The sequence below is a fragment of the Paralichthys olivaceus genome, chromosome 1, assembly GCF_024713975.1.
Source record: "Paralichthys olivaceus isolate ysfri-2021 chromosome 1, ASM2471397v2, whole genome shotgun sequence".
Taxonomy (NCBI): domain Eukaryota; kingdom Metazoa; phylum Chordata; class Actinopteri; order Pleuronectiformes; family Paralichthyidae; genus Paralichthys; species Paralichthys olivaceus.
Window position 1 is genome coordinate 1,056,979 of NC_091093.1, and position 27,627 is coordinate 1,084,605.

At 43.8% G+C, this 27,627-nt stretch overlaps 1 protein-coding gene across 13 annotated transcripts in view; it reads right to left on the reverse strand.

Moving 5' to 3' along the window:
- The window catches only part of LOC109642385 (anoctamin-9-like), a 119,392-nt gene that overhangs the window by 77,641 nt on the left and 14,124 nt on the right, over window positions 1–27,627 (reverse strand). For 4 of the 13 annotated variants that reach the window (XM_069521737.1, XM_069521984.1, XM_069521687.1 and 1 more), the window contains 8 exons: window positions 26,384–26,439; window positions 15,472–15,594; window positions 15,236–15,375; window positions 14,483–14,532; window positions 14,264–14,322; window positions 13,590–13,669; window positions 12,626–12,760; window positions 12,283–12,376 (listed from right to left, as the gene is read on the reverse strand). In XM_069521737.1, coding sequence (XP_069377838.1) covers window positions 12,283–12,376; window positions 12,626–12,760; window positions 13,590–13,669; window positions 14,264–14,322; window positions 14,483–14,532; window positions 15,236–15,375; window positions 15,472–15,594; window positions 26,384–26,439 — 737 coding nt within the window. Of the gene's footprint in view, window positions 1–12,282; window positions 12,377–12,625; window positions 12,761–13,589; window positions 13,670–13,798; window positions 13,863–14,263; window positions 14,323–14,482; window positions 14,533–15,235; window positions 15,376–15,471; window positions 15,595–16,868; window positions 16,950–26,383; window positions 26,444–27,627 lie in introns of all 13 variants that reach the window. The other 9 variants (XM_069522092.1, XM_069521806.1, XM_069521844.1 and 6 more) reach the window with 6 other exon arrangements.

Sequence of the window (27,627 nt, forward strand, 5' to 3'; positions counted from 1 at the left end):
CTGCATTGCTTGGGAGTCTGCAAATCTTGGTACAGTTGAAGTGCATGCCATTCATGCAGAAAAACTTTTAAACAACAAGAAGAGAAATACGATGCAGTTTATAGAGAAACTGCAAATGGCACAGCTGGCGGCATATCAAAGCCAAACCCGCGGGCGGGGGAGAGGTCGTGGACGGAGAGGAAGGGGGCGTGGAGGAACTGACGCCTGTTTTAGATGTGGCAAAATTGGACATTGGATCAGGGATTGTCCTGAAAACCGATACACACAGTGCGATTGACTAGATGTGGAGCTGGGTACAGTGAAGGATTCATCTGGTGCGGAGACGGAGACAAAGTGTCAACCTACTCACCAAATTCGTAAGAACACGGACACACACACATATGAAAGAATGTTAGAAACAGAGCAGATGATAAAGAATGCTATTAATCACTGTGAGCTAAGTCAAAAGATCTGTAAAAGGAGGCTCACTGGGCTTTATGCTAAATATTCACATGATGCATATAAACAAATGCCAAAACACACAATTACAGTAAGTGGTAAAGACATCACATTTTTGGTAGATTCAGGGGCCACAGAATCAGTCATTAAATGTGAAGAGTTTGAAATTACTCCTAAAATGAGTGCGAGATATCTCAAAATGATTGGAGCAACAGGTACAACAGTGACAGAGAGATACACTGTACCATTGTTTTGTCAAGATGAGGTTGAAGGGAATTTTAAACATTCATTTTTGTTGTCACCACGCTGCCCAATAAATCTTATGGGCAGAGACTTGATATGTTCATTCGGTATTATGCTAATTTCAACATCACAAGGTGTCGAAGTTACTAGAGTCCCAAGAACATTAGCATTTGTTAAATATGCTAAGGAGGATTTTGTATATGCATATCAATGGAGAATTCCAAACTCTGCCCTCACGTCTGTAAACAGCATCCTCCTGCAGGAGGCAGAATCCCTCACTACAGATGTGCTCACTGATGTTATGACAACACAGAACTTACATTGCATGGCACACATTTCAGTGGGGGTGGATAAATTGTTTGAGAAAGAATGGTATAGAGAAGGTCAGGGTAAAGATAAACTTAGGTTAGAGTGGTTGTATTGGAATAGTAATCACTGTGTTGTCTCAGTGGCTCTAACTGACTCATTGGACCAAGATTTGTTCAGAGTATTAAATTCGGATCCCCATGTTCCACTAATTAAACCCAAACAAAAGGGTTGGAAAGTTTTGGAATATTGGACCAAAAGGTGTGGGAAAAGACATCAGATCCCAATATTCATTTTCACAGAGGTTTAAAGGTGAAACGCAAAAGATTTTCTGCAGTGGTAAATGCAGTTAGGAGTGTTGAACTCATTCCTGATTTAGATTTTATCAATGTCAGTGATACACCGGCAATAGGGGTATCTTGTGAAACAATTGATGAAGGATTCAGTTTGGTTGTAAACATCAGTAGCATTCCTGAACTGAAACAAGTACCATCATGTTTGTGGGCTGAGCATAAGTATGACGTGGGTCTGATCAGAGGAGCAGACCCAGTAGTAATAATACCCAAATCTTCTCATAGTGTCACGGTTATGTATTTTCTGTGTCCCTCTCCTGTGTTCCCCTCCTTGTCCCTCGCTATGTTCCACCCTGTGATTCTCCTGTGTTGTTCTCTGTGTCCCTCTCCTGTGTTCCCCTCCTTGTCCCTCGCTATGTTCCACCCTGTGATTCTCCTGTGTTGTTATCTGTGTCCCTCTCCTGTGTTCCCCTCCTTGTCCCTCACTATGTTCCACCCTGTGATTCTCCTGTGTTCTCTGTGTTCCCCTCCTTGTCCCTCGCTATGTTTCACCCTGTGCCTCTCCTGTGTTTATCCCTGTCTTGGTTATTGTATTTTGTTCTTGTTGATAAGTTTGTTCAGTGTTTCCTGTTTTATTTTGTAGTCCTTGCTCCCTGTGTGTTTTCACCTGTTGACTTCCTGCCCTCATCAGGTTCACCTGTTTGTCTTGTGCCACCTGTCCCCAGTTACTAATTAGTTCCAGTGTGTATTTAAGTCTTTGTGTTCCCCCCTTGTGGTTGTTGGTTCGTCATCTTCGTTTCTGGTCAGGTCCTGTCCGTCATCTCGATTCTGGTTCTGTTCTGTTCATGTGTCCCGTCAGCTCTCGTCACGTTTCCCCGTAAGTTTGTTTCCTGTCCTTCCTGTGTTCCACTCCTCTTTTTGAGTGCGACTTTTGTTTCCTGAAGATTTCTTGTGTTACGTTTACCCCCTGTTAAATAAAATACACTTTTTGTTAAACCTTATTTAGTTTCTGCGTTTTGGTCCTTCCCTTCCCTTTTTTTCCCTACCACGTCCGTTCCCTGTCCCCTCGTGAACCCTCTCCGAGAACCCTGACACATAGACCATGTCAGAATCAATACCCATTGAAAAAGGAAGCAGTGGAAGGTATTAAACCAGTTTTTGAATCTCTTTTAAAATCTGGAGTAATAGTTCCATGTGAAAAATCTCCTGTTCGTACACCAATTTTTCCGGTGAGAAAAATGAAAGGAGCTGGACAGCCACAGGAATGGAGATTTGTTCAGGACTTACAAGCAGTAAATGCTGCAGTCCAGGCTCCTGCACCAAATGTTCCAAACCCTCACACTATTCTTTCACAAGTTCCATCTGGGAGTAAGTGGTTTTCTGTGGTCGACTTGTCAAATGCTTTCTTCAGTATTCCTGTTCACCCCGACAGTCAGTACTGGTTTGCATTTTCTTTCGAGGGGAAAATGTACACATTTACACGCCTCTGTCAGGGGTATTGTGAGTGACCTACAATTTTTAATTCAGCATTAAGGGACAATCTTGAATCACTGGAACTAACAGCAGGCAGTGCTCTTTTGCAGTATGTAGATGATTTAATGATTTGTTCCCCTGAAAGGGAACTGTGTGTTCAGGACACAGTTGCTTTGCTTAAACATTTAGCGGCAAATGGTCACACGGCTAGTTTGACTAAACTACAGTTTGTTTCTGAAAAAGTTACTTTTCTGGGTCATATAATCACTGCAGAGGGAAAAACCCTGTCACCTAAGCGAATAGAAGCCATTCAAAGTATTCCAAAGCCGGAAAATAAGAAGCAGGTAATGAGTTTTTTGGGAATGACTTCATACTGTCAGCAGTGGATTCCACATTATGCTGAAATTGAGGCACCATTAGCAGCAATTGTTTATGGAAAAGGCCTCACTGCAAATTACAGGGTCACGTGGACAACTGAAGCTGAAAAAGCTTTAGTTGACTTGAAATTGGCTATGCAATCTCCCCCGACATTAGGTTTACCTGACTGTACCAGGCCTTTCACACAGACAGTGGATGAAAGGAGGGGATACATGACATCAGTGCTGACTCAGGACCATGGGGGACGACAGAGACCAGTTGCCTATTTTTCCTCGCGACTTGATTCAGTGGCAGCAGGACTTCCAACCTGTCTCAGAGCTGTGGCAGCTGCTGAGAAGGCTGTGATTGCATCACGTGATGTTGTTGGTTATGCTGACTTGACTTTGCTGGTGCCACATGCGGTTTCAATGATTTTGCTTGAACAAAGGACCTCTCACATTTCTACAGCTAGGTGGCTGAGATACAATATAGTGTTACTTGAAATGCCAAATATCACTGTTAAAAGATGCACTGTTCTTAACCCTGCTACTCTCCTCCCTATACCAGGGGATGGGGAGCCACATGATTGTGTTGCAGCGATAACTGAAGTTTGTTCTCCCAGACCAGATTTACAGGATATACCGCTGATGAATGCAGATATGGAGCTGTTTGTGGATGGCTCAGCATCAAGAGATCCAACAACTGGTAGAAATCAAGTGGGTTTTGCAGTTACAACCTTATATGATACTATTATAGCTGAACCACTCCCACCACATTATTCTGCACAGGCTGCAGAATTAGTGGCCTTAACTGAAGCATGCAAATATGCTGGTGACAAGAGTGTCAACATTTACACTGATAGTAGGTATGCATGGGGGGTGGCACATGATTTTGGCAGACTTTGGGCTAATAGGAAGTTTTTAACATCTACAGGAAAACCCATTACCCACCATACCTTAGTTGCTGCTTTTCTTGATGCTGTGTTGTTGCCAAAACTGATTGCCATCTGCAAATGTGGAGCACATTCTAAAGATCTTGATTCAGTCTCACAGGGAAATGCGAGAGCAGATGCTGCTGCAAAGGATGCAGCAAAACGCAGCCTATCTATCCAGGCTGTTTCTTTGCCTGATGTGCCATTAACACCTAATGCTGACTTACAGGACCTGCAGCTGAGGGCCACAAAGGACGAAAAGACTGCCTGGAAGAGAGCAGGTTGTTCAGTGGTTGATAAAGTTTGGTGTGGTCAAAACGGGAAGCCTTGTTTACCAAGATATCTGTTTCCCCATTATGCTAAGTTGGTACATGGAAGGGACCATGTATCAAAGGGGGGAATGCAAGCAGAGATACAGAGATATTGGTACACAAAAGGATTCTCAAATAACTCGCAAAACTTTTGTCAGAATTGTGTGATTTGCGTTACAAATAATATTGGCAGGGGTATTCAGACTCAACAAAGCGCACATCCACCACCAAGACAAGCCATTTGATCATCTACAGATGGATTTTATTGAATTGACGCAAAGTGAGGGAAAGAAATATTGTCTTGTTGTTGTTATGTTTTCCAAGTGGGTGGAAGCTTTCCCCACATCTAAACAGGACTCGTCAGCAGTGGCGAAGGCACTGCTCAGAGATCTCATTCCACGGTGGGGTATTCTGAGAAAGATATCCAGTGACAATGTTACACCATTTGTAAGTGCAGCATTAAAGAGTGTTGTTGAGTATCTGGGTATCAACATGAGGCAACACTGTGCCTACCATCCCGCCAGTGGAGGGGCGGTGGAAAGAGAAAATGGCACGCTGGAAAAACAAACTGGTAAAATGTTGTGAAGAAACAGGACTGACCTGGACAAAAGAATTGCCAATTGTTTTAATGTACATGAGGGCTAGAGTGAGAAGTAGACATGGATTGAGCCCTTATGAAATTAATTTTGCATGACCAATGGAGACAGGAGTTGGACCTGTTAAGAGGCTGCTTCCCCAGACTAATCAGTGTGAGGATGAAATGTTGCATTATTGTGCAAACCTGTCCTCTGTGCTTTCTGAAATCCATAAACAGGTGAAGGACGCACTGCCAAGATCTACAGACAGGAAGCTGCATGATCTTAACCCAGGAGACTGGATTGTGGTGAAGGATCTTAGGAGGAAAAACTGGAGAGCACGTCGGTGGAGTGGTCCCTACCAAGTGCTTCTCACCACAGAGATGGCAGTGAAGGTCGCAGAGAGGGCAACCTGGGTACATGCAAGCCATTGCAGGAAAGTTCCTGAGCCAGGAGTGAATTCTTCAAGTTAGGGCGTGCATTAATGTCAGTGAGTGAAACTTCAGCCTTCAACTGCTTTGTGTCCACGAGTAAGGAGGGGGTGAAAATCTCTAGGACCAGACGTCTCCAATCTCAAGAAGAGGCGGCACATTGATTAGGGGGTTGGCTTGGGTGACACTGCTGATATATGATGGCGCCGATAGATAAACAGTGGCATCTGATGGGACGACAAGGATATGGTTTGAGGAAAGGGATGTGCTCCCTGTTCTTGCTAACCGTCATCGTTGTTCTGCCACTGCTGATATGGTATGTGAAACCTTGTCAGGAGGAACAATGTCAAGCTAGCCAGAACATAAAGGATAGAACAAAAAGACAACTCTTGTTTGACCCCCCTGAAGGACTGACAAAACCTGAGGATAATGCATGGTATGCAGCTATGATCATAACTGCAAGGATGGTCACCAATGAGAGCTGTTATGCTTGTGCACAACTCCCACATGGTGTAGGCACTGCTCTGCCCCTGAAGACAAACCCACTAAACATCTCTGAGACATTAGGAGTCATGGTTGCTTTCACGCAGGGTGTTTCATTTCAAAGTAGGAAAGTGAGGGACATGACTAATAAACTCCAACTACTAAATATCAGTGTAGTTAACTATGGGGGCTCAACATTCAGGTTTCGAAATGTGTCTTTGGTGACAGATCAAGACATTCACCAACCCGTGATGATGATAAATCCTACCAGTCAAGCAGGGATTGTTTGCTTTACAGTGTTTTACAGTTAACGATTACTTTCTGGGAACATCATTATGCAAGCAGACAGTTACAGCTACCTGTGGGATGGTATGGGATAAAGGGACAACAGTCACATGCAAATATAATACACCATACTTAGCACTATTAAATTTAACCGACACGATTAGTTTACATCGCCCAGGTGCTGACAACCCAGTTCTTAAGATGCCATCTAGTGATGGGTATGGGTCCCTGAGGGAACATGTGTGGGTGTGTGGGCCATATGTATACCAGTCACTCCGACCAGGATGGTGTGGAACTTGTTATCTTGCTAAACTACTGCCCTCTGTCATCCTGTTATCTAACCTTACTTATTGTCACACAGATTACACTCACTATTATGTACCATCAAGACGCAAGCATTCCACAGTGAGAGTGTCTCCACAGGAAAAAGGATTTGGAGGACTCTTCCCATGGTGGGGAACTGTGAATAACGCCCACAGAATAGATGAGATTGCTCTGGAACTGGAAAATTTAACAGCTTTAGTGGGGGCTGGGTTTACATCTCTTTCTCCCAGCATACAGGTCCTCAGAAATGTGGCGCTGCAAAACAGGATGGCTTTGGATGATACTCGCCAGCCAAGGAGGTGTTTGTCACATAATCGGGACGGATTGCTGCACGTACATACTGGACATATCTGACAATATGACACATATTGTTTCTTATTTAAATGACCTGTAGCTTAAAGAAAAGACCAAGGACACTCAGATTCCTGAAGGGTGGACTTGGTGGTCATGGTTAACTGTAAATGGTTGGGAAAATGTGTTGTTAAAGTTTGTATCACCTGTTTTGATTTCCATTTGTGTGATATTGTTGTTGGCCTGTTGTGTTGTCCCTTGTGTTAAAGCTATGGTTTCTACTTTAAACAAGACTACGATTGGACAATATGTTCAACTCCCGGATTCTAATCCAGAATGGACTCCTCCATTTCAAGATGATGTGTTTGTGTAGGAATGATTACTGGTTGGTGAGCATGAAATGCTCAAAGGGGGGAAATGTAATGGGAATTTTTACATTTGTGAATGTTTAATTGTGTAACTGTTGCCACTGCATCACCTTAATATTTGTAAAGGTTTCAAATGTATATTTTGTATTTTGTATATAGCTTTATTTTGTTATTATAAATAAGACTTCTATTTTGACGACCCCGCTGAGCTGTGTTGTTGGAGGCGGAGCTGCTTGTGTGTGTGAGAGACACGGAGCAAGCACAGGTAGTTGCGCACAGAGAGTCGAAGAGAAGTAGTTACGCACCTGAAGATAAGATTCCTTTTCATAGCATGCAGCCAACGAGGTATGTTTGTCTGTTTGTTATTTACTTTGTTTCTATTAATACTGTGTTTGTCAACCAATGGTGTATGTCTTTGTGTAACCCAGTTTTCACGGTCAAATGGAGAAAAAGACTTCAATAAAGACCCGTAGAGGAAACATTTGCTGTCTGACTGTGCTTGGGAGGGAGTTACAAATTGCATTAGCAGACATGTATGTGGAGGACTTACCAAATGGTTCACCAAATTGTTTATCTGAAAGGGCAACCTTAAGGTTTACGATGGTGGCTTAAGAGACTTGAGTTTTATGGCTTCTCATGGTATCTCTGATTGGGGTCATCCACAGAACATGTAAACAAATGGACAGGATGTCTCCTCCACTGAGTGAAACTACAGGAGGGTAATAAATACCTTTGCATGCTTAGTGGGAGGGGGCTGAGAGTTATAAGAACACAGATTCTCCTATGTTCTTTGCTCATTTGTGAATGTCATCCAGGTGATGTGTACTGATGAGTCCATCTGCAGATGCTGAATTAAACTTTCAGAAAGAAGTGTTTGACTTTGTGCTTGTTTCACAGAAATTGCCACCACAGACTCAACACCCAAGTGCATTCATTGTTATCTCGGGTGACTTCAATCATGTCAACCTAGACTCTATACTCTCCACTTTCACCCAATTTGTGAGCTGTCCCACCAGAGAGGGAAGAACAATAGACCTGATGTATGCTAATGTTAAAGAGGCATACAGCTCTTCCCCCCTCCCCCCACTGGGTAGTTCAGATCACAACCTGGTTTACCCCTAGCTATGTGCCTATTGTCAAGAGACTGCTAGCAACAACAAAGACAGTCAGGAGATGGACAGATGAGGACAATGATACACTGCAGGGCTGCCTCCAGGTGACAGACTGGCAGGCACTTGGTGAGCCCCACGGAGATGATATGGACGGGCTGACAGAGTGCATCACCGGTTATATCAACTTCTGTGTGGACACCATCGTCCCAACCATGAACATCAGCTGTTACCCCAACAAAACGCTGTGGGTAACTAAGGACATAAAAATCAGCCTGAATGAAAAAAAGAGGGCCTTCAGAGCTGGCAACAGAGAGGAGGTGATAGAAATTCAGCGGAAGCTAAGATCGGAGATCAAAGAGGCAAAGGAGAAGTACAGGAGGAAGTTGGAGCGGAGGCTCCAACAGAACATGCGAGAGGTCTGGAGTGGCATGAGGACTATCACTGGTTGCAGGCCAAGCAGAAGTGGAGGAGTCTATGGTGGCATGGACAGGGCGAATGAATTCAATCTGGACTTTAATAGATTTGGAGTGACACCGATCCATCCTCCAACGGACTCTTCTGCAGGACGGCAGCAACCGCTCACTCCACTCTCTTTCCCCTCCCCCTCCTCTCCTTGTTTCCCCCCACCAGACGGCCTCACTCTCACCTCCTCTGCAGATACCCTGTCTGAGAGCATTTTCCTGGGATGCACAAACAACCCCCCTTCACCAGTCTTGACCTTCACTGCTGAGCAGGTAAGAAGACAACTGAAGAAACTACACACTGGAAAATCAGCGGCGATCCAGCGACCCTGAGGACTACAGACCCATGGCATTGACGTCACACATCATGAACACCCTCAAGAGGCTTGTCCTGCAGCAACTCTGGCCCATGGTCCAACCACTACTGGATCGCCTTCAGTTCGCCTACCAGCACCGTCTAGGAATGGAGGACGCAATCATCTACCTTCTCAACCAAGTCTACGCCCACCTGGACAAGCCGGCAAGCACTATGAGGGTCATGTTCTTTGACTTCTCCAGTGCGTTCAACGCCATCAGGCCGACGCTGCTCGGTGAGAAGCTGACATCGATGCAGGTGGATGCCCCACTGGTGTCCTGGATTGTGGATAACCTGACTGGCAGACCACAGTATGTACGTTTACAGTGCTGCATGTCAGACAGAGTGGTCAGCAACACTGGGACTCCTCAGGGGACTGTCCTCTCCCTTTCTATTCACTCTCTACACCACAGACTTCAGCTACTGCACAGAGACCTGCCGCCTTCAGTAGTTTTCTGATGACTCTGCAGTAGAAGGATGGTAATGAGAGTGAGTACCGGACTGTGGTGGACAACTTTGTCACATGGAGCTGTAAAAACCACCCACAGCTCAATGTGTCAAAGACAAAGGAACTGGTGGTGGACTTTAGGAGGTCGAAGGGGACAGTGACCCCTGTTACCATCCAAGGGGCCTGTGTGGACATGGTGGAGAACTACAAGTACTTGGGGGTGTACTTAGATAATAAACTGGACTGGTTAAAAAATGTGGACATGATTTACAAAAGAGGCCAGAGCCATCTTTATTTTCTGAGATGGCTCAGGTCCTTCAACATAGACAGAACGATACTATGGATGTTCTATGAGTCTGTTGTGTCCAGTGCCATCATGTTTGCTGTTGTCTGCTGGGGCAGCAGCTTGAAGAAGAAGGACATTAATAGACTCAACAAGCTAATCAGGAAAGCCAGCCATGTTGTTGGGGGGGCTAGACAGTGTCACAGTGGTGATGGAGAGGAGAACATTGTCCAAAGTAAGGACAATATTGGACTTTCCGCCACACCCTCTCAATAATGTCTTGATTAGCCTCTGCAGCTCGTTCAGTGGCAGACTCATCGACCCACGCTGCTCGACAGAACCCCACAGGAAATCATTCCTGCCTGTGGCTGTCAAACTGCATAATGACAACTGTAAATTATTAAGATTAATAATGTATACTGTGTATACTTTAACTTACATTCATGTACAAATGTAAATCCATACATACCCGGTCTTTATTTCTACATATGTATATCTTTTATTTCATTGTAGTCTTACTTGACTTTTATATTACTAAGTTTATACCTGCTTTTGCTCTTTCACCTCTTTCTCAGGGACTCTGTAACGTTTGAATTTCCATACGGGGATTAGTAAAGTACTTCTGATTCTGATCTGACCTCCACTTCTGTTTTCCTATTGCACTACCCCGTAGTACATCCCCATCAATTCAGTAAAAAAGTTTGGGCTACGGAGCAGTTTAACCATCACATTTGACCTCTGTAAGACTGGTTGTTGTAATGAAAATAATATTATAACTTAAATTGTACCTTGGTGTAATCAAGTATTTCAGCCTATTAATCACAATAAGCTGAGAGAGGCTAAAAGTAAATCTGACTGGCTACTGGCTTGTATGGCAGTGCTATGAAAGCCCTGTGGCCCGCTCAGTAGATCAGACGTCATTACCTCTGTGCCTTTTTTATTCTATTTATTTGTTTTTGACCTAAATTGAACTAAATACCTACTCTCATAGGTTGCAGTAAGAAACTGGCATATTAAACCCAACAGTTCCCACAATGAGCAAGCCCTTTGGTGACTGTGGAGAGGAAAAACTCCCTCTTTAACTGGAAGAAACCTCTGGCAGAACCAGACTCAGTGTGGGAGGCCATCTGCCTGGTTGGGGTGAGTGGAGAGAAATGGGGAAAGAGGAGGTGGGTGGCAGTGAGGGAGAAGAATAGAGAGAGAGATGGGGTGGTGGGGTCAAGGGAGGGGAGAGGGATTTCAAGAACATCATATGTGAACTCTACAAGTGTCATTATTGTGGTGAAAGTAATTATAGGTCACATGTTAGAAATGCTTTCCTGTAAAAATAAGTTTTGAGATCGGTATTGAGTTAGCAAGCCTAATCTCATCAGGCAAGGAGTTCCAGAGCCTCGAGGGCCCTGACAGAAAATGCTTGGTCACCTTGAGTGGCCAGCCTTGACCTGGGGACAGCCAACAGGGACAGACTGGCTGATCTGAGGTTACGGCTGGGGTTAAAAGGAGTCAAGAGCTACAAAATGTAGGTTGGGGCCAGCCCATGTTGGGCTTAAAAAGTTATTAAAAGAATCTTGAAATCAATCCTGAATTTAACTGGTAACCAATGAAGGGATGCAAGAATTGGCGTGATATGTGCCCTACGGTTTGTATTTGTTAAAATACAGGTAGCAGTGGACAAGCTGTAAACAAGATACCAGGTTTAGGCTAAGACATGAATAAAGGGCATTGCATTAATCCAGGCGGGAGAAAACAAAGGCATGTATTACCTTTTCTAAATCAGAGAGTGATAGAACCGATTTGATTTTTTTTGCTGTTATTTTAATAGTGGCTGCCAGGGGACCAGCTAGCTCGTCTGATTGATAATTGAAGAAAGTTAAGTGAAATCCATTCCTTAATAGCGGGTAGGCACTCTGCTAGGACAGTCACTCAGCTAACATTGTCTGGCTTGAAGGACAAGTATATTTGGGTGTCATCAGCATAGGAATGATATGATATCCCATAAAAGTGGCTGATGACGTTTCCTAACGGGAGCATGTACAGCGAGAATAAGATGGGAGCAAAAATAGAACCTCGTGGCACTCCATACATCAGTGGAGCCAGGGATGAGGTGTTATTTCCAATGGAAACAGAGATTTGTCTATCAGAGACATAGGACTTGAACCAACTAAGGGCAGTTCCAGATATGCCGACGTACTGTGTTAGTCTATTGATCAGGATGTTATGTGCAATGGTGTCAAATGCGGCACTGAGGTCGAGGAGCAGTAATACGCCGCTATTGTTGGTGATTTTGACAAGAACGTTTTCATACATTAGATATGTATGTATGTATTATTTGGTTCCTAATGCTTTGTGATCTACTTTAAACTTCCCAAAGGTTGATGAGTTGGCAGCCCCTAACTGTATATAGCTGTTCTCTTAAACCAGCTTCCATAGGCTCATTCTATTGTGAACTTACAGCATTTGATTGAAGAGAACGGAGGACCAGACTATAGGATGTCGGAAAAGAGATCAGTTTACCTTAGCATAGGCGCAGGTGTCTGAAAGTTGCCACACTGTACACCTGTTATCACAGCGAGGACACATGATGGTGCTGGAGTTACACACTTCCTTACTGAGGAGACACACAGATCAAGATTAAAGGGTTGCACATCAAATAGGCAAGGTGTTCTTTGATAGTACCACTAGACAGATTTTAAACGCCTTTAAAAGGACCTTTACAAATACAGTTCTCCAATGCTTCAGGACCATTAACCACATATTCTGACATCTATGGTAAATGGTTTGTATTTATATAGCGCGTATCTAGTCTTGATGACCACTTAAGGTGCTTTACAGTACATTATCTATGTAGCTAACTCACATGAGAGGGTTGGTGTTGAAAAAGGCAAGTCCATATAGGAACACCACAACACCCACAGCAGCAGCTGGAACCAGTAGCTTGGTGTACCAGCCAAGCCACAGGTAGTACAGAGCCACCTTCTCCCCAAAGTAACATCTGGAGGGAAAAACACACACAAACAAACATATCAACAGACCAGAGACTCTGGTACATCACTCAATGATTTCAGATCAAGTTTCCCTCTCTTTAGCCCTAATTCTGAAGAGCTCAAGGGACAGCAACCACTTACGCATTTTCTATCGGACTGATGATAAACACAGATTTCCTGAGATGGCCAAGTGATCCAGAAATCACTCACAAAGGGCCACAAACAAACATTCTTTTTTCATTCTACATACAGGTAATTCTGTCACTTTTCAAGTGAATGAAATAGTTCTAATGGTAACAAATTTGGAAACATACATAATTTGAAGGGCGTGGGGTTCTCCCCCCAAAACAAGGACTACTTTAATGCACAACTCGGCAGTTAACCTTTGCACCTCAAGACTGAAAAGGGCATATTAGTTTACACTTGCGTTTCTGATTGACCGTGTATGAGAAAATGAGAGAATAATCATGAGATTGAAAGTACAGATAGAGTCCCTTGATAAAAGGAGAGGTCATTACAAAGAGTAATGCATCCAGGTGTTTGAAAAATACATGTCTAAATGAGCATGATTAACAAAATTCAAGTGTCCAAAAAGCGTGAATATTCTTTTATAATGAACACATACAATACAGCTGCATATTTTGGCTTGTATTAATTTGCCTTTTATTCAATTTCTCTTGAAATTTATGAAACCTTTTTTATAATCTGCATGGACCATCATACACATTTAAACGTGAGGTTTTCGCTCTCTGACAATGTGTCTCTCCCATCAAAGTCAATACTGCATGCCCCACCCTGCCAAAACAGGAAATATAATATTGCCATTGATTCACTGACTTGACGTCGTTAACTGGTTGTCCTGTAAACAGACCCGACCATCGAGCCCACTCTCTCTTCAGTTGTTTCTGCTTCTTTCTCTGAGAATAATGGAAAATTAAATCAATGCACACCCAACAGGAAATAACGACGAATAAAGGAATTTCACATCAACACGCTGAAATCTGATCTTAATTTGTTTTGTATTCACTTTGATGACTCTTACTCACAATGACATAAACGTGAATCAATATTTGGATGAAGTAGCTTGTGGTCAGATTTAGTGGGTGATACCTGTTATGTCACATAATATTAAATATTAGTCATGTTTTGAATTAATTATTTAATCAACATGTCATATTTTATGCTGAGTATTGCTTATCTTTACACTGTACAATGAGCATCTTTGGCATAAACATTTCACAAAGATGAGTATGGTTCTGAATCTGGTCTCATCTTCAGAAACTTAGTAGTCCAGCATTACAGTGTACACTGAGCATCTTTGGCATAAACATTTCACAAAGATGAGTATGGTTCTGAATCTGGTCTCATCTTCAGAAACTTAGTAGTCCAGCACTGAGTTACAGTTTTGACGCAATAAAGGAGTCATGTTAGGAAAATGGGAACGCAGCAATTTCTTTCAAGGCTAACTCACCTTGTTGGGATGGCAGCAATTTATTTCAGGGCTAACTCACCTCGTGAAGGCAGAATATAGTTTCAAAAACATCTTTCATCAGCAGCTCCTTCAAGTTCTCTGTGGCAAGAAACCACAGCATGTTGATTATGTTCTATATCACATCGTATGTCAAATCTCTTTATTATTTAAAAATATTTATGGTTACCTGTTAAATTAATGTATGAAATATTGTGCACTTGCCAGTGGTTAACACAGCCACAGATTATATCACACTCACCCCCTGTGTTGATAAAGGTCTGATGAAGAATGAAATGGACAATTCTGATTCTGTAGAAACATTTAAAAGTTGAATGATAAATGGTATTCTTTTATCTCACACTTTTCTAGTCTTAATGATCACTTCAGCTATTCCTACACACACACTGCTGGTACAGCCATCAGATGCAATTTGGGGTTCAGTGTCTTGCCCAAGGAAACTTTGGAACGCTCACTCACTCTACCTGCTAACCTACAGTCACCGAAAGAAGTAGAGTTTAACAGCAACCCCCTGTATGTAAATACCATCCATCTAAATTCTTTTCCCAACATTTGTCTGTATAAAACTTTGCTTCCCTTCCAACCTCATTTTGACCAAAACCCAAGAGTGTGTTGGGCTTCTATGGTGCTGAATACTGCTGACAAAGCCTTTTTCAATGCCCAAATGCACAGCCTCAACCATCAGACTTTTCACCTGGATTGTATGCAATGGCTACTTTCAATGGCTACTTTCAGCTTGATAATGCTCCATGTCACAAAGGAACCGGCAACTCAAATTGGTTTCATGTAAATGACTTCAGCTTCAATGTGCAGCTGACAAATCTGCATAAATTATGTTATGTCCCTCATGTTAACATGAAGCAAAATCTCAAAAGAATGTATACAACATCTGGTGGAATCCAGAGTATAGGCAGGAACTACCTCGTGTTACTGTGGGGTTCCTAATGAAGTGCTCACTGAGCATTTATCTCTATCTTACATATACAATTGTTACCTGGTAGCCTGGGTGACAACTCCGCTCACATCTCCACACCAGTTGCAAGAGTCAGAGACCTTTAGGAGATACTGGTAATCTTCAAACATCTCACTTGGAGCACGCAAGCCAAAAAACACTTTGTCATCATGAACAATCGTCTAACACACAAAGACACGACACACACAGGAATTGGTTATCTTCGAGTCATTTATAATATTAAATAACATGTCAAGTCGTATTTTTAAGAGACTCACAGTAATGCTGATGCTTTTCTTCTCAAGCTGCTGAATGAAGGCCCTTTGTCTCTGAGCTTTTTGATGGGTGTCATCATCCTCCTTGTGGGCAACTAGTATGTAATCAAATGTCCTGTGGGTGGGCTGTTCAAACACAAAACAATGCCAGTGATTAATGTACACTTATGACTGAACAAGACATGGAGACATTAATTACTAACTTTACCTTTACAGATTACACTTGTGTCAGATTTACACTGTTTAGCAGCTCAACATTAAAGGCAAAACACAGTGTTTAATATAATTGACAAAGCCCACATAAGACAAAGACACATACACATACATAAAATCCTAGAGGAAACAGAGCATTTGCATACATGAGGTCCAGTGTTTTACTGTCTCTTGTGGGGCAGTTAACATACTGATAAAATGAAGGTACATTTTTGTCCAAAGTGACATGATTGAAGTCACCAGTGATGGCTAAAAAAGCATTAGAATGTTGAGTTTGAAGCCTTTCAACAGTGGAGTGAATGGTTGCGGACGTAAAGTCCTTCGGCAAATAATATGGGCGCATTCCCACTGCTAGCAGCTGTTAGATCAGCTCCCTTTGCTTTTTCTTTTGTCAGTTTTGTCACTTTGTTCTTTTAATTTTTATCTGAAAAGGCTTCATCAAAGCAAGGTCCTGGGACCAGATGGTATTAGCCCAAGGGTTCTGAGGTCCTGTGCCGAACAGCTAGCTGCCATCCTCCAGCATCTCTTCAATCTGAGCCTGCATCATGAGAAGATACCATTGCTGTGGAAAACGTCCTGCTTGGTTCCAGTTCCCAAGAAGACGACTCCATCTGGCCTCAACAACTATCAGTTGCCCTTATATCTCATGTGATGAAGGATCTGGCGAGGCTGGTCCTGGCCCACCTCAGACCACAGGTGAAATCACCGCTGGACCCTCTTCAGTTCACATACCAGCCTCATCTGGGAGTGGATGATGCTATTATCTACCTGCTGCAGCGAGCCCACTCACATCTGGACCAGGCTGATCACACATTGAGAATCACTTTCTTTGATTTTTCCAGTGTGTTCAACACTATCCAGCCAGTTCTTATGAGGGAGAAGCTACAGGTTATGGGGGTAGACACATCCACTATCTCCTGGATTACTGACTATCTGACAGGCAGACCTCAGTTTGGCTGGGCAGTGTTCTGTCTGATGTGGTGGTGAGTACTACAGGAGCTCCGCAGGGGACTGTACTGCCCTTCCTTTTCACACTGTAAACCTCCGACCTTCAGTACAACTCAAAGTCATGCCACTTACAGAAGTTCTCTGATGACTCTGTTGTGGTTGGGTGTATAAGTGATGGGAGGGAGGGTGAGTACAGAGTGCTGGTGGATGGTTTTGTAGAGTGGGCTGGTAAAAATCACCTGCTTCTGAATGTGGCCAAGACCAGGGAGATGGTGGTCAACTTCAGGAGAAAGAGGATGGTTTCACAGTCACTGCGTATTCTGGGAGAGGATGATGTGACAGTTGAGGATTAACAAGTATCTGGGCCTCAACATCGACAACGGACTGAAGTGGAAAACCAACATCGATGCTGTCTACAAGAAAGGAATGAACAGACTTTATTTCCTGAGGAAGCTGAGATCTTTCAATATGTGTAGCAAGATGTTGGAAATATTCTATCAGTCTGTTGTAGCCAGTGTATTGTATTTTGTTGTGGTCTGCTGGGGCAGCAGCATCGGAGACAATGACACCAACAGACTGAACAAGATGATTAGGAATGCTGGCTCCGTCATTGGCTGCCATCCAGACACTTTGGAAGTGGTGGTGGAGAGAGGACACTGAATAAGCTTTTATCCATCATGGATAATCAAGACCATGATGTACGAAAACTACATCCATGTGTACGCAAACACGTCTTACATAGCAAGGTAAATCTTCAATGCAACAGATCAGGAAGATGACACAGATGGCTGGGGAAATGCTTCCAAGGCTATAGTGGGTACAACTGAGCTTCAGCAAAAATACATGTGTATCCAAAGCCTGCGACCGCATGTCTCCTTTGAAGACAAAAGAGGAGAGGTGTACCTCTCCTGCTCACCCAGCCATGGAGACATTCTCCCTACACAAGCTCTTCCAACCTATAAGCAGGCCTGCCTAAGCAGTCTGCACAGTTCCAAATTTGTAAGTTAGTTATTTCATGGGACTAAATTAATAAATTCACTATCTTTTCCCTTCCTTTGAAGGGTGGTGCTCAGGGTATCTTTAATGTCAATTAAAGTTATTATTTAATATAATTTTAATATTAATAATAAATATTTTCTGATGAAATGTCAAAATAAAACAAATGGTTTGAAACACAAATGTGCAAACACAAAGAAACAATGCAAAAGGTGCAAAAGTGGTTGTGGATAAATGAGAACAATTCAAACATCATCATGGTGTGGATAATAATGATGATAATGGTGGTGATGATGATGATGATGAAACCAGTCCTGCGGTAAAGACAAATAAGGGCAATGACAATGCTGCACCAACCGTATTAAATGATGATATTGGTCCAGGTAACAGGTTTTCTAATGTTGGTGATAAAACATGCTGGCCACTCCAGCCACAGGTTTTCAAGGTCGTGAACTTCGTACGCTTGCCTAAAGGTAAAGGCTGAAAGGGCTGCTTTAACTGCTATGGTAGCTACACTCAAATCAAAACATAATTCGGAGGCTCAGGAGGAGCAAATCAAAAGCAAAAAGGAGTTGATTGAATTGCAAAGTCAAATTGCTGCTCATACTGCAGAAGTTACTCTACTGATGATGATCCAAATCATCACATTTCTATACATATCCCATGGATATTTTTAACTTTAACGACACCGGGTAACAACACCCCATCCTGGCTGAGCTCAGGAGGCGACACAGGGGCTGCAAGGCTAAGCTAAAGGCTAGGCTAGCGGACAACCTAAGGTGCTACAAACTATCGATTCTGCTCGTAATCATGGGGAATGCGAAGTCGCTGCCAAATAAGATAGACGAACTGTCCGCAACTGTCCGCTGAACAACCAGTGGATTTGCCGTGAGAGCAGCTTGTTCATCTTTACGGAGGCGTGGCTAACGTGGACCTGGTGGGATTCACTGCTGTGGGAGCCGACAGAGACAATAAAAAGCAAAGGTACTCATCATGTACGTGAACGGCCGCCGGTGTAACCCAGGACATATCTTCGTGAAGACGGCCCTGTGTTGTCCGGACCTCGAGCTGCTACCTGTTAGCCAGCAGCCATATTATCTGCCGAGGGAGTTTAGTCACGTGATCACCATCTATGTTTACATCCCTCCGAGAATGGATGCAGCCACTGCATGTGAGAAGATTAATTCCGTCAAAGCAAGGCTGCAGACACAGCACCCTGAGGCATTTGTGATAAATTCTGGGGACATTAATCGTGCTTAAGGACACTACGTCTGACACTGTGATCAGCAGCACTGGAGCACCCCAGGGCACGGTGCTGGCTCCTCTTCTCTTCACCCTGTACACCTCAGACTTCTGCTACAACTCTTAGCTGTGTCACATCCAGAAGTTTGCCGATGACACAGCCATCGTTGGTTGCATCAGGGACGACAGAGAGGAGGAGTATAAGAGCCTCAAAAACAAAGGAGCTGGTCATTGAATTTAGGAAGTCTAGACCAAGACCGCAACCAATTCTGTTTGAGGGAGTTGAGGTGGAAGCTGTAGATTCCTACAAGTACCTCGGGCTGTGGCTGGACAGTAAAATGGACTGGACAACTCACACTAAACATCTGTACAGGAAGGGACAGAGCAGGCTGTACTTCCTGAGGAGACTGCGGTCTTTTAACATCTGCAGGAAACTCATGTGGATGTTCTACCAGACTGTGGTCGCCAGTGTCCTTTTCTACACAGTGAGGTGCTGGGGGGGCAGCACATCCAAGAAGTACATATCCAGGCTGGACAGACTCATCAGGCAGGCCAGCTCTGTGGTCGGCATGAAGCTGGACTCTCTGGTGTCAGTGGCAGAGAAGAGAACACTTAAAAAGCTGCTGGACATCATGGGGGATGCCAGTCACTCTCTGCACATCGTCATCAGCGACCAGAAGAGCCTGTTCAGCAAAAGACTGCTTCTTCCCAAATGCAGAACTAACAGACTAAAAAACTCCTTTGTCCCTCATGCCATCAGAATGTACAACTCCTCATCCGGGGGGAGGAGGGGTATCAGGTTCACAGAGGATGGGAAGAAGCAGTAGCCACTAACAACTACCCATAACACAATGGATACTGTGCAATAGGCTTTAAACACTTGCAACTGTGCAATAGGTTTTTAAACACTGGCCACTGTGCAATATCCTCAACACAAGGTTTTTAACAACATGTCAATAGTTTTACTGTCCTTTTTACTATTTGTCTCTTATTATTTTTATTATTTGTTTTCATTTCCTGTAATGCTGCTGGAATTTTAATTTCCCTGAGGGAGTCTTCACAAGGGATCAATAAAGTTCGATCTAATCTAATCTAATGCTGAAGTCCTTGGGCAAGATGCTGAACCCTGAATTGCCCCATAGAACAAAAAAGTGCTGCTAATAGATGCACTGTATGAATGTGTGTGTGAATGGGTGAATGGCAAACTGTAGTGTAAAGAACTTTGAGTGGTCATCTAGAATAGAAGGGTGCTATATTAATACAAACCATTTACCATTTAAAAGGAGTGGGGAACATCTGGGCTATATGCGGTCAGCAAGACAGTTAGATCCGACCAGCAAGGCAATTCATAGATACCAAAATAGATATATAAATAAAATATAAACAAACTAAAATGACAACAATGACCTTTTTCCTGTTATAAAAAAAAAAATACATAAAAGAGCAGTGTCAGCTGTATGCCTCTCCGGGTCACATTAGATTAGATTAGATTAGATTCAACTTTATTGTCATTACACATGTACATGTACAGGGCAACGAAATGCAGTTTAGCATCCAACCAGAAGTGCAATAGGCAGTAAAGTGCATGTGGCATAAATATTGTGGTATATAAAAAGTATGTTACATGTTGTTTTTACAGTGTATGGACAATATTTACAGATCAGAAGCTATGTACAGGTGAGACCATATATACAGGTTAAAGTGAGCAAGATATACATAATGATTGAGGGAGGTACTATGAACATATTATACAGATGGATTGTTCGTTAAGTGGGAGAAGACTATAAACAGGAACTAGCATAACATAATTTACAATAGAGGAGATGGCAGATGATAAATTAGGCGATACAAAGACAGATGACATGAGCAACTTATAGTGCAAAAATAAATAATAGCAGTGGCTAAGTTACTAGACTAGTGCAATGTTCGGTACATAGTACTGTGCAAACAGATTGTATAAGTGAAAGTGAGCATGTGCAGAGTAGTCCAATAGTGCAGTGTGATGGTGTAAAAGTCTTTGGTCAGTGACTGAGTGACTGTGAATTGGTGTGTCAGCGGGGGTCAGAGTTCAGTAAGGTCACAGCTCTGGGGAAAAAGCTGTTCCTCAGTCTGCTGGTCCTTGTCCGGAGGCTTCTGAAACGCCTGCCAGAGGGCAGGAGGGAAAATAGTCCATGTGCCGGGTGGGAGGGGTCCTTCAGAATGCTGCGGGCACGACGCAGACAGCGCTTCTTCTGGACGTCCTCAATGGCAGGGAGTGGAGTTCCTGTGATGCGCTGGGCAGTTTTCACTACGCGCTGCAGGTGTTTGCGCTCCGCAGCAGAGCAGCTTCCGTACCAGACTGTGACACAGTTTGTTAGGATGCTCTCGATCACGCAGTGGTAGAAGTTCACCAGGATGGCTGAAGACAGATGGTTCTTCTTCAGAGTCCTCAAGAAGAAGAGGCGCTGGTGAGCTTTCTTGACCAGGCTGGAGGTGTTGGTGGTCCAGGACAGGTCCTCTGAGATGTGGGTCCCCAGGAACTTGAAGCTGGAGACGCGTTCGACGGCCATTCCGTTCATGTGAATGGAGTCATGCGTGCTTCTTCTCTCCTTCCTGAAGTCCACAATGAGCTCCTTGGTCTTGCTGGTGTTAAGGAGCAGGTTATTGTCGGCGCACCATGTGGTCAGGTGCTGTACCTCCTCTCTGTAGGCTGTCTCGTCGTTGTTAGTGATGAGACCAATCACGGTGGTGTCGTCTGCAAACTTGATGATGGAGTTGGATCCATGCACAGGTCTGCAGTCGTGGGTGAAGAGGGAGTACAGGAAGGGGCTCAGCACACAGCCTTGTGGCACACCGGTGTTGAGTGTGACAGTGGTGGAGCAGATGTGGCCTGACCTCACGTGTTGTGGTCTGTTGGTCAGAAAGTCCATGATCCAGTTGCAGAGGGCGGTGTTGGTGCCCAGGGCTCCAAGTTTGGTGATTAACTTGGAGGGGATGACCGTGTTGAATGCTGAGCTGAAGTCAATGAACAGCAAACGTGCATAGGTGTGGTTATTGTCCAGATGTGAGAGCACAGAGTGCAGTGCTGTGGAGACTGCATCGTCTATGCTCCTGTTGCTACGGTAAGCAAACTGATGTGGATCCAGTGTGGGAGGGAGGGAGTCCTTCAGGTGCGCCAGGACCAGTCGCTCGAAGCACTTCATGATGATAGGTGTGAGTGCTACAGGGCGGTAGTCGTTGAGGCATGTCGGCTTGGAGTGTTTTGGCACTGGCACGATGGATGTCGCTTTAAAGCATGTTGGCACAGCTGCTTGGGCGAGGGACAGGTTGAAAATGTCCGTAAAGATCCCAGTGAGCTGCTCCGCACATGCTCTGAGCACACGTCCTGGGATGCCGTCTGGTCCAGCAGCCTTGTGTGCCTTGATTCTGCTCAGTGCCGTGTGGACATCAGTGGGGGAGAGTGAGAGGGGCTGGTGGTCTGCAGGGAGCGTTGTCTTGGTGGCGGTGTCTCTGTTGTCTCTCTCAAAGCGAGCATAGAAGTGGTTTAGCTCGTTCAGGAAGGAGACATCCGTGGCTGTGGGGGTGGGGTTGCTGGGCCTGTAGTCTGTGATGGCCTGGATGCCTTGCCACATGCGTCGGGGGTCATAGTTGGAAAAGTGACCCTCTATCCTCAGCTTGTAGCAGTGCTTGGCCTTCTTGATGCCCCTCCTCAGGTTTGCCCTGGATGTGCTGTAGGCCTGTGCATCCCCTGATCTGAAGGCAGCATTACGGGCCTTCAGCAGGAGCCGCACCTCCTTGTTCATCCATGGCTTCTGGTTGGGGTAGGTGGTGATCTGTTTCTCTGTCGTGACGTCATCAATGATGGTGGTGATGTAGTCCATAACAGAGGAGGCATAATTGTCAATGTCCAAGTGTGAGCCACAGGTGGCTTGAGAAGCAAACGTACTCCAGTCTGTGTGTTGAAACCTGTCCTGGAGTACAGAGTCTGTCTCTGCTGGCCACACCTTGATGGTCCTCACTGATGGCCTGACACGGTTGATGAGGGGTGAATATTTGGGGGTGAGGAACAAAGAAAGGTGATCTGACTGTCCGATGTGGGGGAGGGGGGTCGCGGTGTAAGCGGCAGCCATGTTAGTGTAAACATGGTCCAAAGTCTTGTTTCCTCTGGTGTGGCAGGGAACATGCTGGTGGAATTTGGGGAGTACAGTCTTTAAGTTTGAGTGATTAAAATCACCCGCAACAATAAAAGCCGCCTCCGGGTGGTCAGTCTGTTGTTTACTAATGGCCGCATAAAGTTCGTTCATTGCGAGCTTAGCATTAGCATCCGGTGGAATATAAGCAGCAGTGATGATGGTGGATGTAAATTCCCGTGGCAGATAGAAAGGTCTACATTTAACCATGAGAAACTCCAGGTTAGCTGAGCAGTGGCTTCCAAGAGTAACAGAGTCTGTACACCAAGCTTTGTTGACATAAATGCACAAACCTCCGCCTCTGGTCTTGCCGGAGTCATCAGCTGATCTATCCGCCCGGTGTGTGTGGCGTCCGTCAAGCTCGATAGCACTGTCCGGTACACCGCCGTGTAGCCATGTTTCGGTGAGAATCATGACATTGCAGTCCAAAAGTCTCTTACTGTGAGTGAGGCGCAGTCGTATCTCGTCCATCTTGTTAGCCAAAGACCGAACATTAGCGAGGAAGATGCTGGGCAAGGGAAGCCGGTGTGGTGTAAGTCTTAGCCTTGCTTTTAGCCCTCCGCGTTTCCCTCGCCGTTGTTTACGATCTCTGCGCCGCCTGCGAGCACTTCCGCCTGGCCGGGTAGAGTGCGAAGCCACCGGTGTTCTGGCGATCTCCGGGATGGAAGGGAGATCGGTGATAAAAGTGTCCGAGAAACGTAATCCGATCTCCAAAAGCTCATACCGGGTGTATGATGTAAAGGCACAGTTGTTTTGTCCAAACAGACCCGAGATGAGCAGGAATAAAACTGCAAAATTGCAAAAACTGGGGAGACGCTGAGCCGCGCGATGTTCTCGCGCCGCCATCTTGGTCAAGTCTCTCCGGGTCACATGATTCACCTCACAAAATATTCCATCAACAAGCACGTAACATTAGAGGTTATATGTCATCACTGACATGCATCATGGTGACTGTTAAGAAATAGAAAATAGATGGGATCCCTTTAGATACGACCTCATCCTCCCTGATCCATGCCCAGCTACACTGCCACCACACCTGCTGCCGACAACTTGCTAACTCATGAAGCATGATTATGATCGCTAAAAGTGTCGCTTGGCTCACCTACTCCATGCCGCTATGCCTCATCTCTGGACAGACAAGGATCTCATCAGCCTCTAGAGCCGCAAAAGAGGTCAGTCAAAAATAACTTTTCCAGATGCTGTCACACGCTGACAAGAAGAGGATTAAGCTTCTTTTCCCCAGTCATTCCTTCCTCCGCTCCTAACAAAGCTACAGCATAAAAGAAGTACATCACCGCAGTCTCGGCAAAAGCTTGGTGCTGCACCGGCTGCTCAGGCTAGCGCTAGCTGCTCTGGCTAGCATCGCGGCTAGTGAGCGACTCCAATGGCAGGCTGAAGACCCAGTCCTCGCGTACCGATCAACAACCAGTCCTCCCTCAGGGAGACTGACGCCCGCCCCCATGTCCGGGGGAACCTAGACAACTCTCCATAAACTTCAACATGGCATCCCTGTGAGCACGCCCGGTAGAGCACTGCTAATCAACGTCACGCTGCAAAGATTTCTAGGAACTGCAGTTCCTACAACTTCTTCGGGAGTCTCATTCTTCCCACCCGCTGCTGCAGCATCTCTTCAGCTTTGTAATCAAACCCATGCAGTATTGCGGAGATGGCTTCTATAAGCTGCGTGCCATCATGCACACTCTCAAAAGTGTCTAATGTATCAGACCTTGGCAAAGCTCTACAGAAGCACTCAAATGGCATTTTGTTAATTACTTAATTACTGGTTCGGTCGAAGGTTTTCTTCGGTTCAAGCGTTCTGCCAAAAGTATTACATGCCTGTATTAATCTCCTATCAGCTTGACAAGTTAGTGTCTAAGGAGATGGATAAGGGGCCCATCTGTTGATCCTTCATTCCCATATTTGCATAAATCCATCGGCATGGCAATGCAGAAATATTCAGGTAAACATAAAATTTATTAATTAAAAAAAGTTAATAAATAATTATATATATATATATGTATATATACATAAATATAGGGTTAGGGTTAAAAATATATTATATCCATCAGCCCCGCCACGACAATGATGTTTCTACCTGCCGTACAACAGCCTGCATATTCAATATTCTTTCAGAAGCCTACATAGGACATTGCTCAATAATAATTGCAACTTGCATTTGTCATTCACCTACCCTACTATTTCCTAGTATTTGATTATCCTCAGTCCCAGCCAAATAGATGCATTAACGCGACAAAAAAATGTTCTTATGCTGTTAAGTAATGTTGTAATGGAAATTTTACATTTGTGTATATTTAATTGCATGAGCAGAAATGTATGTGGAGGACTGACCATATGGTTGACCAAATCGTTAATCTAAAAGGGCAACCTTAAGGTTTACGATGGTGGCTTAAGAGACTTGAGTTTTATGGCCTCGAGAAACCACATCTTTATGGTACCTTTTGGTATCTCTGATTAGGATCAAACAACTGGGGTCTCACGGGGGGGTCATCCACAGAACATGTAAACAAAAGGACAGGATGTCTCCTCCACTGAGTGAAACTAGAAGAGGGTAATAAAAACCTTTGCATGCTTAGTGGGAGGGGGCTGAGAGTTATAAGAACACTGATTCTCCTATGTTCTTTGCTCATTTGTGCATGTCATTCAGGTGATGTGTACTGATGAGTCCATCTGCAGATGCTGAATTAAACTTTCAGAAAGAAGTGTTTGACTTTGTGCTTGTTTCACAGAAATTGCCACCACAGTGTCCTGCTCTCAGAAAAGACAACTCAAGGCTCTTTAAAAAAAAAAAATCTTTCTGTTTTTTGCTTGCTGCCACACATGGATATTTTACATAACCATAGCACAACCCCTCGAAGAATGCATGCCTGCATTCTTTAATAATAATTTTAGCGTTCTGCAGCATGCTGCTGCTATAGACATTTCACTTAACATTAGTATGACCTCTTGCAGAACGCATGCCTGCATTCTTTAGATCATTTCAGAGGTCAGCAGCATGCTTGCTGCTGCACTTACTCTCATCACATAATAGTAGTATACCCTTTCACAGGATGCATGCTTGCATTCCTTAGACAACAATTTCTCAGCTAATCCAGAGAACATCCAAAGAATTTCAGCGCCAATCATAACTGTATCCCCATTTGCAACTATTGGGTTAATCATGACAAAGTGTTCCTGACTGAACTAAGAGAAATGGAAAAATTATTATTTCTTTTTGGAAGTGAAAAACAAAGCTAGTGTGTAGTTTGTGGACCCTAACCCTTTCTGACTGTTTTTAGATATCTTGGTAATGCATGAAAAGAGGAAAGAGGCAATCAGTAGATTCTTACCATTGAAGAAAGTAAAGGCTCAGTTCCATCCTTTTGTCTGTCCCATAGCTCAAAGCCTTCCTTGAACACACATAAGGTAAACAGTATAACTACACATACCATATAGGAAAAGCATTTCATTGTGTCTATAGCTAATGGAGGAGGTGCATGTGTGAATGCAAACGTCTGAGGATGGCGCTCCGTTGTTTCTACTGACTTTATCTGCCTGACATCGTGGCATAAAGTCTGAAGAAATCCAGAAGTCAATGTACAAACAGCAGGGAATCACTGTAAGCGACTGGCAGGGTTAAAGAATATGGATACATAAAATTATATATCATTGGAAATGAAAATATGCTTCTATGATTCTATTAAAGAATTTATGATGTATGGCTGTCAGGATATCAGATTTTCAACATATAGTTCCTATTGACAAAAAAATTCACAATAACGATATTTTCACAATATCTACAGAAGATTTATATAATAATAATAATAATAATGCATTCAGTTAAATTCTTCTTCAACATCCAAAAGGCCTAACACCCATGCCATTCATTACCATAACCCTGACAGAAATGATTTTAGAGGCACTGGATTATTAAGGCAAACTCGGTAATATCATATTTCTTTGTTGTTTTAAAGATTTATTTATTGACAACACACAAAAAAGTACATTTAAGGGAGAGATTCCATGAAGGAGCCACAAATCCTGTTATATACTGCAGGTTTCCTCCTAACATAATACAAAATCTTCTCCGTAGTACAATATGACGAGAGTTCGTTCAGCCAATGCTTTTGTGACGGTGAGTTTTCTGAATTCAAATTGATAAGAATAATGTTTTTCCCAGCCGTGCCGGCAAGTAGCACAAAGTATTTCTTATGTTGAGTTATGTTAAGCATATGAATATCTCCCAATAGCCAAATCCTGGGGTCATGTGGTATATCAGATTTTGTGTTATCTGAAACAATGGTTATAATGAATTTCCAAAAATCTTCCAGAGCATATGCAACAAATCCCCTTCAGTTATCTTACACCTCTGGCACATGGCAGATATATTCCCATCAATCCTGTTTAACCTGAGTGAGGTGAGGTAAGGTCTGTGAAAAAAGTTAAATTGCATTTGCCTAAATTTTGTGGAGACTAAAATGGTCTGGGATCTCTCCAATATGTTTTGCCAATCAGTTTCTTTGTAATTACATTATAACTCCATCTCCCACTTTCACTAAATAGACAGCCTGTCATAAATGTGTAGATTGCTATT